Raw genomic sequence first — 11,149 nt, 5'->3', positions numbered from 1 at the left:
GAAGTGAGCCTGGAGATCCTAAGCACAGTTATGCTCAGTCTGAAATGGGGCTGATCTGGCAGGAGTTGTGTGCAACAGAGAAATTGATTTCTCTGAAGAAGGGGCACATATAAACGGCTTCTCTAGATACACTAAACTGCGCCTCAGACATGGAGAACAAAATGCAGCAAGCCCCCTTAACAGACCAGTTTTCATGTGTACTCCAAGGTCTGTGACCGTTGCTTGGTTTCCCAGACAGAATTGAAGATATTGGCATTTTTCTACAACACTCCACATAGTCTTTCTGGATGTGTCTCCTTTCCCGTTTGGGACACCCAGCAATACCAGAGAGTTACAGACAGAGCGGTATCTGGAAAGGTCTTTTACCTTTAGTTATCCTTTAGGATATATTTCACGCTTACTCTTTAAAACAGGCCGATGAGGAACTTCTTGTGTTGTATGTGTGCTTTGGGATGGTTTTGAGAACAGAAGTGACACAGTTTGCCTTCAACACACCACGATTATTTCCTGCAGTATGTTTGCAAACCTGCTGTCTGTTTTCTAGGGATACTGCATCTACCGATTGATTTATTGTATTTTAATGCATTCTCAGAGGCCTGTAGCAAGTGATGGGCTAAGGGATCACCTTTTTCATGAATCCAGATGTGTAAATAAAAAAGATAGAAAAAGCAAGGTGAACAATTGGGCCAGCCAGCATGAGCTAATGTATGACGGACAAGTTCTGGTCTAGCCTATGTTCTTTTCCTGTTTCCTCTGATAAATGAATACATGAAATAGAAAGTCACTAATATGCCAACAGGTAGCTTTCTGACCATGCTAAGCACAACAACAGAGTGGGTGGTTACAGAGTGGGGAGTCTTGCAAGTTTGGAGGCAAAGGCCAAAATGGCCTTTTCCTTCCCATCAGAGACTGGAAAGCACCATGGCCATACTTGAGCTTACAGAGAGAGTAAATATCTTTAAAACAAACAACCAAAGCAAACCAAAACCAAACAGCAGAAACAGTAGAACAGCTTCCTAAGCTACCCGTTCTATGGCCACGTACATCTCTATCTCCCTGGTCTCTGGCATGACTGAGAGTAGTGAAGGCAAGATTTTGCTCAGGAAGTTGAGTGTGTTACCCGATGAGTAAAATTCCCCTACTGAGTCATCATTTCTCTAGCATGTAGTATCTGTATAACAAGTTGGCCAGAATTTCAACACTGCATATGGCTTTTTCACACATGAACACATTTTCAATCGTGTACTTGTTTGAATGGGGATATCAACTTCAGAAAACAAAGTACACCTCTGGTTCAAAAAATGGCTGTGGGAAGTACAAGGAGCTCCAGTTTTACTTTCTTTCATAAAAAACAACACACAAAGTTCAGCTGGAAATGTATGAAAATATATAGAGCTTAACACTGCAAAGTTCAGTATGTGTTAAACAGAGTGAGGACTTTGCTAAGGCAGCATTGTTCTCTATGGGATAGTGGTCATAAATATAACTACTCATGCAATCCTTCCCATTTCAGGCATACTGCTGTCACTATTGAGGTTCTTCACTAAGCATTTTTTTCTGTTTCAGAGCCTTGAAGCATTACCCAATGGGCTGGTTTTTTTCAGATGGTCTTTTCCTTTTGGGAAGAGAGAAATCAGAATGATATAAGAGAACTTCCTGGTTCAGGTGAATCACTCAGGCTTTAGCAGCAATGGACAAGTCTCAGAGGTACCTTGGAGACTTGTAAGCATCCAAAATACAAGGCACCAGGATCATTTTTGTTAAAGCCACTTCTGCATTGCTTTATATACTAGAGAGTGGTCATTAAAAGGTTGGGGACAGCAGGTAGACAAATGGCACTGCTTAAAAGAAGTCCTTCCTGACACAAACCAGGCATTTTTGCTGCCTCGTGCTCCATCTCTACCTCTCTTTCCATATCCCAAGCACAGAGTGAGGGGCTGTATCAAACAGGTGCCTGGGCAGATTGGTCACGGTGATGTCCAGCTCCAGCTACACTGTTGTAAGACTCCGATTGTGGATTTTGTTCCAAGTAACACGAATATGGGATTAAGGACCTCAGGCACACTGAGGTCTAAATGAACCTCCTTCTAACAGCAAATAACCTGCAAGGTCTTGGTACAGATAAACGCCATGATTCTGGCAGATCTCCAGAGACAGAGCACAGAGGGGCAGTCCTGGGCTCATACCTCATTTAATTCCTGAGTGCTGTCATCTTTCACACTTGGTGCCTCCTTGCTGCACTGCTTGCAGTAGGGCACAGCTAGTTAGAAATCAAGAGAGCCACAACTATTTCCCTGCTGTTGCAAACTATTGTGCATTTTTGCTTCTATCTGCAGGTTTCCAGATTGACATAAGGGGTTGGGAGAGCCCTGGCGCATAGGAGAAATATGGAATAGGTGTTTTGTCCTTGACTAAAAAGCTACAAGGTACTTAGAGTAGATGGGACCTGTGAGGAGGTCCTCTCCAGGCCTGCAGGCCCAAGCTAGGAGACCTGCAGGACACAACGACAACTATCTCCAGCTCCCTATCCTGGGCATTTTCTACATATAATGCCTTGAAATTCTCTACCTAATTTGATTTGTGGCAGTGTCCCGCTGCCCTACAGGGGGAAGGGACCTTTCCTGGTCAGAGGTCCTCTCCTCACTCCTGAGAGGTGAGGAATAACCCAGTCATGCAGAGTACACAGAAAGCAGCAGACCAACAAACAAACAGACAAGCCCAGGAAAACCCTCCAAACCAAACCAAACCTACTTCTTGGGTCTGAACCAATTTTACTTGCCATAAATTAATGGAGATCTGCACCCCACTTCTATTTGTAAATCCCCAGTTGTTCTGAGAATTCTTTTTATTTAATCAGTTTGGTTGTTTGTGTTTACTTTTTAAAATTAATGATCTTTCTTCTGTTGTTACTGTTCAGAATGGGGTTATACTGAGTAAAATCTATTCAGTATTTTAACAGCAACAGAGAGACCAGCCTAAGAAGCGTGCAATAGATAAGCTGCAGTTGGTGAGTGGGGAAAAGTTGCAGGAGGGCAGATACTATTTATACTGTTCTGGATGTGGTGTTTTGATGACAACTTTATTCAGGACACCGAATATTACCAAGTCAAAAGCTACCAATTATGACAGTTTCTGAAAGGGCACTTTTTTATGACCATTTTATGACCCTAGACATATAACCGCAAAACGTGCATGGTGTTTTCCTTTAAAGAGCATGGCTGGCTTATATTAAAACTACCGTGGCAGAAATTTGGGAAGTACTTTGAACAAATTTCACCTGTGAAGCAAGATCAATTAGGTCAAGGAGCTAAAAAAGATAAAATAGTGAAGGAAGTAGTATCTGCAACATGAGCTGACACTCATTTCTTCCATCTTGGTCTTTAGCTAGCAATCCCTTTAATGTTGTGAAGTGGTGGGAGGGCCCTATGCTGCTGATGCAAAAGTAAAATTTGCATTTTTCTTTTACATCATATGCAAAAGTAAAATTTGGATGATCTTTTATACTGGGGAGGGATTAATGTTGTATTCTGCCAAATATTTCAGATTGAGTAATCCTCTTCTTTTTTCTTCCTCCACAGTTTCCTGCTGTTGCAAGGAGGACAGTGCCAGCTGGTTAACCACACTCTGCTCTGCTCTTGGCTTTGTCTAGTCGTGCCTGACACAACGGCTGTAGAGCCGTATCTGGAACTTTCTGGAAAAATTTCCAATTATCACATCTTCCTCCATGGCAATAAAGTTGAGAATGCTAAGAGAGATAAGCTGCTAGCATTTTCAGAACTGCCTTGTTAGTCCTGGCTTGGCTTAGGCAACACACTGGGTGATATTCCAGTAGCTGGTTTATATTAGTGTTGCTCTAGCTGAGAAAGATACGTTACCTGTAGAAAGAATAAAAAATCCTACACACACACACAAAAAAAATCCTTTGTGCACACCTTCTCCTTTAGGATAAAAGCAAGCAAAGTTGAATGTAAGGCATCATTATAACATTAAAAAACATTCGATGCCCATATACAAACCTTAACACATTTGAAACATTCTTTTTTTTCCACTGTATGTTACATATTTAATCCCTTTTCCTTTCTTTATTACTAAGGAAATGAGGTCATTTGCATGAAAACAAGAGCTTAGATTCTTGAAAGTTTGTCTATTCCTGCTTATATTTTCCTGCTCTGAAGGGATCGGAGCCTTCTGTAAAGGGTATCGTCATTGCTTCCAACCCAACGAGCTGTGATGAATAAAAAGCAGGAACTTTTAAACAAAGACCCTGTTTTCATGCAAATATTCTCAGTAATAAAGCATAGAGTAAAAGAAATATGTGAAGTTATGTTTTGCAGAACTGCTACTTAAAGCAAAGCAGCTTTGTAGAACGAAGCCGAGTCTGAATTTTTCTAACTGCAGTTAAGGGCAAGTGAGTTTGAGTATTTTCCATACGAAATTCCAAATGTCTACAAACAAGATCGTTAAAAGGCAAAGATGGAATATATCCCAATATTATTCTCATTAGGGTCATCAACATCACTCTATGTGAAAAGTTCCCAGCCAGAATTATGGCACCATTCTCCCATTTCTTTATAAACCCAGGAACATACAGCCTCTTTCCCCCAAAGGTTTAGCAGCCTAGTATGTTCTTATAATCCATCCCCGAGTCATTGCCTTGGTCTACGCCCTCTTAATTTTCCAAACTCAGCAGTAACTCACCAAAACCTACTGAAAAAAATAGAGAAGAAGATTGGAATTGGAAACAATAGAGAATCTGTAGGAAACATTTATATTTGACAACAATGAATAGTTTAGGCTTTGCTTCATGATAGCTCACTCAGTAGATAAATCAAAAACCAGGAGGTGTTCATTTGCTTGCAGTTTTCATACATTAAGACCACCAAGTCTCGACCTCCCTAGTTTCTGATCTTCTAAGCAGCAAATGCCTTGAAGTTATCATTAAGAACAACTTTCTAGAGTGGTCCTTTGCCAGTAATATTAGTAGGTGGAACGGTGACTATTTTCTCCTTGTGGAAGCCATGTCACGGCAAGAGTCCTACCTCCTCAAGTGTAATGAGGTGACTGATCATCCGACCGCTCGGGGATTTTGTCATGTACCCGAAACTAAAGGAAGACAGTGCAGACAAGCTCATGCAGTGCGTGAACACTGAATTCTGCCTTCACAAGCGGCAGGGCTGCCATCACTCATTGGTACTGCCATCACCAGGCTGGAAAGGGCATGAGAAGACTTCCACTGAAATTGTCTCCTGCAAACAGGAAAAGCGCTAGCAGGTATGCAGTTTAAAATAAATAATTTGGAGTTGCAGTTTCTTTATTCCACAGCGCATCTTCTCTCAGTTCAGCACAGAAGATTTTCAGTCTGCACAGAACGCAGACTTTCCCTCGTAACTCATGGACATGGCAAGTTAGAAGTGTCAAAATCATTTTTCTAACTATGTCGGTGAAGAAAAAAACAAGAGACAGAAAATTCTTACCCTCAAAGGCTACTCTTAACCATCCAGTAACTCCATAACAAGCACTGTGCTGAAATATTATGGTGCACATTTTCTAAACGCTCCTCTTTGGCAGAAGTCGGATGACAGATTTCAGCCAAAAGCCTCCTCTTTTCTTCATCAAGTTTTAAAAACTTGAAAAGTGTCTTCTCAGCTTTTTCCATGGACTCAGTGCTACGTCACCACAATGCTGCAATTTCATCTAGAAACACTGGTAACTTTAATGAGAGACATTAGGCCCCATTCTGCCTAAGTCTTCACTTTCTATTGCCAGTGGACTCGTTAGAGCTGATAATTCCAAAAATACAATATTTATAACTTATTCATGATTTATTTCAAACCTCTTTCACAGCCTGATGCACATGAGGCAATTTAAATTGCCAAAACTCTGTTTTGCAGCTAACACTTCATTACACTGAATGGAAAAGTTCACACATCTGTTGGTGTTGTATTGTTTCGGGCTGGCTGCAGAGCAAACAATCCAGCAAGGCACAGATTTGCCATAGGAAGGCTGTCTCCAAACCAGAGGACAGAAACTTTCGTTTTCTGACAAAGGTGAGTGAGTTCTGCAGCATGCAGAAGAGCCTCAGCCCGTGGCACCGAAAAACCGACACAACCCCTTTCCTTCAAGGATGCTAGGGGAGATTCTTCAAGTTCAGCTGAGTAATGGGCTGTCACTAGAAGCCTTGACAGAAGGAGGATCTGTGCAAGCCCTTTTCATTGCAAGGAGATCCCTGTCTGCGTTATTAAACCCTGTAAATTCTGATACCATAAAACCGAAACGGTGAACCTAACCTCATGCAATTTTCCTTATTTAAACATAATCTCATAGTTCTAATTTCAGAGTCTCAGATGATTTAAAAATTGGAAATTAAAAATTTGCATTCTAAACTCATCGTATAATTCTGCTGAAATTACTATAGACATATATATATATATGGATGTATGTAATGAGTACAGGTTATGCAGATATATTCTATAATGTACATTTATATGAAAGTGAAGTCGTGTACCATGCAATTGACCGTATTTAGATCACAAATTCTTCACGGTAAGCATCATTTTTGTGTCCTGTGCTGATCCATTGCCTGGCACGGTGGAGCTCCAGGATGCTCCTAGGACTTTTGCCCACGTAATTGAATGGAAGCAGTAATAAAACATCCATACCTTTCACCAACGCAAATCAAACATCCTAACTGTAAACCAAAGAAACAAATCCAGCTGAGTTAAATATTATGCTAGTTTCTACACTCCATCCCCACTCCACACCACAGTTGGTTTCCATCCACTTTTGTTTCTCTCCTGTCATTAAACAGTTTGAAAAAATAATGAGTTATTTCTGGTTTTTCTAAGGCACGATCCAAACTCAGCTGAATTTAGGAATTTGTCTCTGCTGAGAAGGCATATGGCTCTTTACATGATCCAAAGCGGTACTCCTGGATAAGGAATTATTTTCTGATACACTAAAGTGCTCCTGCGATATTATTTCAAGCATTTCACTCATCCATGCTACAAATGTCTGTATCACCACTCCTGACTACATCGCTTCCTCCTTCCCCCCCTTGCTTTGTGAGCTTACTTGGGATTTAGGCGTAGCACGGTATCAGTGTGATATGGAAGTTACCGAGACCCTCAGCAGGAGGTTGGTTTGAGAACAATTATCTGACAGAATTGTTTAGCAGTGCAGCCCCATCTATGTTATGACCCTTTTTCTAAATGGAGATATAATGGCACATTAAAGTAATGTTACATCTCATAAAGCCTGCTGGGTGAGGGTTCAGCGAGGTTCCCCTCGCTTCCCTTCTGCACAGCAGTTCCTTTGTTACTGCCTCTCCTCCAGATCCTGTGATGGACGGGAGTCCCGCGCTCCTCTAACACTAAAATGGGGCTGCCAAGATAATTTACGGGCCCCGTGGCCAACAAAAAGTCTCAGGCCTCCCTGGGTTATCTCTAAGTCCTGCTTTTCTCCGCCCATTGTGCCAGCTTGTCCTCTCAGATTTTACAGATGCCAGGAAAGGTTTTGGCAAGACAAGCATCCTTCAGCGCGCTGCTTTTAAACAACAGTCTTCTCCCGGCTTCGCCTGCGTCTGCGGCGGTGTTTCTACACAGAAAGCAGAGAGTAAACACGGGACCGGGGGGAGGGAGAGAGCAGAGGAGCAGAGCAGCCACGGTGCGGGCGAGTTGGGTCAGGCACGGGGAGATGGTGGCCCGCTTGAGGTGCCCACACGTGGGGCCGGCCCGATGGGCTGTTGCGGTCCGGCCCGATGGGCCGTTGCGGTCCGGCCGGGGTGCACAAGGAAAGGCCTCTCCCAGCTCTCTTGGCACCTTCCCTTTCTGCACTAGAAATCCAGGCTCGGTGTGAACGGTTTTGCTGGCACCGCAGGCCGCGGCAGCCTTTTCCCGCGGGGTGCGAGGTGGTGAAAGCGGAGGGTGCTCGTCCCTGTCCAGGCCTGGGCAGGAAAAAAATCCACAGCGTTGGATTCGCATCCTCTGCACCGTGTCCTTCCAGGCCCCGAGTGACCGCGGGCACAGGCAAGATTTCTGCGGAGGACGCCGGGTTAAAGCTCGGGAAGCCCACAACCCCCTTCATTTCCGCGCGGCCGGAGAGACAAGGGCACGTGCCCGGGTTTCACCCGGTGTCGGCCTCCCCTTCCACCCAACGGCCGCGGGACAAACGCCGAACCGTGAGGCGGCCGCTCGCCGCCAGGAAGCACGGCGCCCTGCCCCGCCGCAGCCCCGGGCTGCGATGCCGCCGCTCCGGCCGCCCGCGCCCCCCCAGCCTCCGCCGCCGGGGCCCCAACCCGCGGCCGCGCCCCCCGGAGCCGCCGCGGAGGGTCCCACAGGCGACAGGAGATGCGGGGAAGCGCCGGCGGGGGAGGGTGGGGGGTGCGCCGGGGGAAGCGCGGCCCCTCCGCTCCACCGGGCGGGGGCCGGGCCGCGGCGGGGGGGGAGGCGGCCGGGCCGCGGAGCGGCTTCGCTCTCCGTTTCCAAGGGAGAGCCCGGCCCGGCGGCGGCCACGTGTCCCCGCGGGGACCCCCGCCCGGCCCGCCGCAGCCCCCGCCGGCCGGTGCGGCGCAAAGTGCGCGGTGCCGCCGCTCCCCCCCCGCTCCGCCGGCGGCTGCGGCGTGCGCGGGCCGGCGGCGGCTGGGGCGGGGGGACGGACGGACGGACGGACGTCCGCCGGGGGCGCGGAGGCCGCCAGCCCCCCGCCGCGGCCCTGCGCGCGTTTCTTGCTCCAATAAGCAATAATTAGGTCCTAAGCTAATGATGTGTCAGCTGATCCGCTCGCTCCGTCTGCGCGCGGGGAGGCGGGAGGGGGTGCTGCGCCCGGAGACATCGCCATGGAAACGCTGCCCTCCCCTCTCCCCCCCCACCCCGCCCCGGGCGGCCCGCGGCCGGCTCCGCGCCGTCCTCCGCGCCCCGCCGCGCCCGCGGAGGCGGGGGCGCCGCGCGCGCCATCCCGACATGGGACAGCGCTGCCCGTCACCGCGCCGCGCCGCCGTCGCCACAGAAACTTTTGTCCCGGCGGCCAATCAGGGCGCGGGGGGGGGCGCGGAGCGGCGCTGGGCCCGGCCCGGTGCGCCGCCGCCGCCGCCGCCGCCGCCAGCCCGCCGCGGAGCGCAGCGCAGCGCGGGGAGCGGCGGAGCGGAGCGGCGGTGCGCGGCCTGCGGCGCGCAAGCAGCGGCCGGGCCCGGGTCGGACGCGTGCCCCAGCCGCGGAGGTGCCGGCTGCGGGCGGGGGCGCGGAGCCGGGCGCTGGATGGCGGAGGCGCGGGCGGGCGCGGCCGCGGAGAGGCGACGAGAGGAAAGCGCCGCCGCGGAGCCTTCCCCCCGCGGAGGGGCTGTCCTGATTAGCGCGGCGGGGGAGAGCGCGGAAATCTCCGGCGTGAACTGAAACTGTGGCAAAGGGAGGGGGACAAACCCCCGAGATTGCTTTTTTTTTCTTCTTCTTCCCCCTTTGAAAAAGGGGGTTCTGCTCAGCATCCGCACGCAAACTTACTTGAATGCCTTGTAGCCAGTTTAGCCCAGAGACCAAAGGATACCCCGCACCCGAGGAGTCCTACATGTGTGAGCACCATCATTACACTGGCAGAGCAACCGAGAGCCGCCTCCTTTCCTTTACCAACATCCTCCTGGGACTGATCTCTCTCTCCTCTGGTCCAATATCCGAGCCTATCTCGTATATATCTGGTTGGTTTTTGTTTTTTGTTTTTTTTTTTTTTTTCCTCCATCTGCTGGGATTGCTAAGTAAATAAATAGAGGAAAATTCCTAAAAGGGCATCTGAAAATTCAGTGGGACTGAACATGAGGAAGTGAAATGCTCACAGACCGTTATTATTTTTTTTTAATATAAATTAGAAAATATGTGCTTAAAACGCGGATCGGATATATTAGGCTTAGAAAATAGCAGGTAAGAACTTTCTTTCTTTCTTTCCAGTACCTTCATGCCCGGAGCGGGGATATCTAAAGCAAAGCCGCCCAGCCCTGGAATAAAGGGGGAGCGAAGAGACCAGTTTGCCCTTCAGTGCTTCCTCCATCCTGCGCGGCGAGGCTGCTTTAGGGAAGAGGCACAGCCCGCCAGGACAGAAACAGAAAGCCTTTCGAGAAGGCAGCCGAGGGCTGCCGGGGCGGAGGAGGGTGGGCTTTTTTTTCTTCTTCTTTTTTTTTTCCCTTCCTTCACCTGCACTATGCAGGGTGAATCCGGGTGCAGCTGATGTATGGAAAAGAAGAAGGATCCGAGTCAATATTTTATTTTCTCTTCGCTAAGCCGTGGGATAGGATTTTAATTATTTATCCACCCGAACCCTCTCCGGGTAAGACGCTGCTGGAGCCAGTGGGATAGTCCTGCCTTGCACAATTATTAAAGAGACTGATCACGTACAGTGGAAGGATAAGAGGAGCCTCCACCAGACCCGTTTTGCCTCCCGTGAAAAAAAAAAAAAAAAAAAAAAGGAGAACATTGCCACACCACTGAATTGATTGCTGCCCCCCCTCACCCATCCCCCTCCCGGCCCCCCCACCCCCCCGAACCACCACCACCACCACCACCACAACAACAACAACAACAACAAAAACCCCGCTGGGATCTGCCTGCACCGGGACCTCCTTCGCCCCGGCTCGGAGCTGGATGCATTTTTCATGAGCGCTGGGTGAACAGGTGCAAAGTGCGGCAGGGCGGCCCGGCCCCGCACCCCGGCCCGCGGCGGGGCGGCGTGTGCGTGTGTGCGCGCGTGTCTGTGTGTGTGCGTGTGAGTGAGTGTGCGAGTGTGTGTGTGTGTGTGTGTGTGCGCCCCGGCGTGTGCATGTGTGCGTGTGTGTACTAGGAGATTATGGAGAGCGGCGACCGGGACATGTACCGCCAGTTTCAAGACTGGTGTCTCAGGACTTACGGGGACTCAGGAAAAACCAAGACGGTGACCCGTAAAAAATACGACCGGATCGTCCAGCTCCTGAACGGCTCCGAGTCGAGCTCCACGGATAATGCCAAATTCAAATTCTGGGTCAAATCTAAAGGCTTCCAGCTCGGCAACTCGGACGAGGTCAGTGGTGGTGCTGGAGGAGGGAAGCAAGTGCTGTACGTGCCAGTCAAAACCACGGTTAGTAGAGAATTGTCTTCCTTGTTCTATGTCGGCCGCTGCAGCCCGCTCCGGGAGCGAG

At 48.8% G+C, this 11,149-nt stretch overlaps 1 protein-coding gene and 1 long non-coding RNA gene across 4 annotated transcripts in view; one reads left to right on the top strand and one right to left on the bottom strand.

The window, feature by feature from the left end:
* Positions 1-3,191: 3,191 nt before the first annotated feature.
* Positions 3,192-9,607, bottom strand: LOC128142182 (uncharacterized). The gene is made up of 2 exons (XR_008235290.1): positions 9,492-9,607; positions 3,192-7,593 (listed from the first exon to the last, which is right to left on the bottom strand). It is a non-coding gene; the product is annotated as an uncharacterized LOC128142182 (long non-coding RNA).
* NOL4 (nucleolar protein 4) overlaps positions 9,139-11,149 on the top strand; it is a 201,571-nt gene continuing 199,560 nt past the window's right edge. For 2 of the 3 annotated variants that reach the window (XM_052788051.1, XM_052788049.1), the window contains exon 1: positions 9,140-11,088. In XM_052788051.1, the coding sequence (XP_052644011.1) occupies positions 10,822-11,088 (267 nt within the window). In that variant the 5' untranslated portion in view covers positions 9,140-10,821. Of the gene's footprint in view, positions 11,089-11,149 lie in introns of all 3 variants that reach the window. The other variant, XM_052788050.1, reaches the window with a different exon arrangement.

This window comes from Harpia harpyja, chromosome 5, assembly GCF_026419915.1.
Source record: "Harpia harpyja isolate bHarHar1 chromosome 5, bHarHar1 primary haplotype, whole genome shotgun sequence".
Lineage (NCBI taxonomy): Eukaryota > Metazoa > Chordata > Aves > Accipitriformes > Accipitridae > Harpia > Harpia harpyja.
Note: the sequence above shows the minus strand (reverse complement) of the source record. Positions and strands in the feature narration are given on the sequence as shown.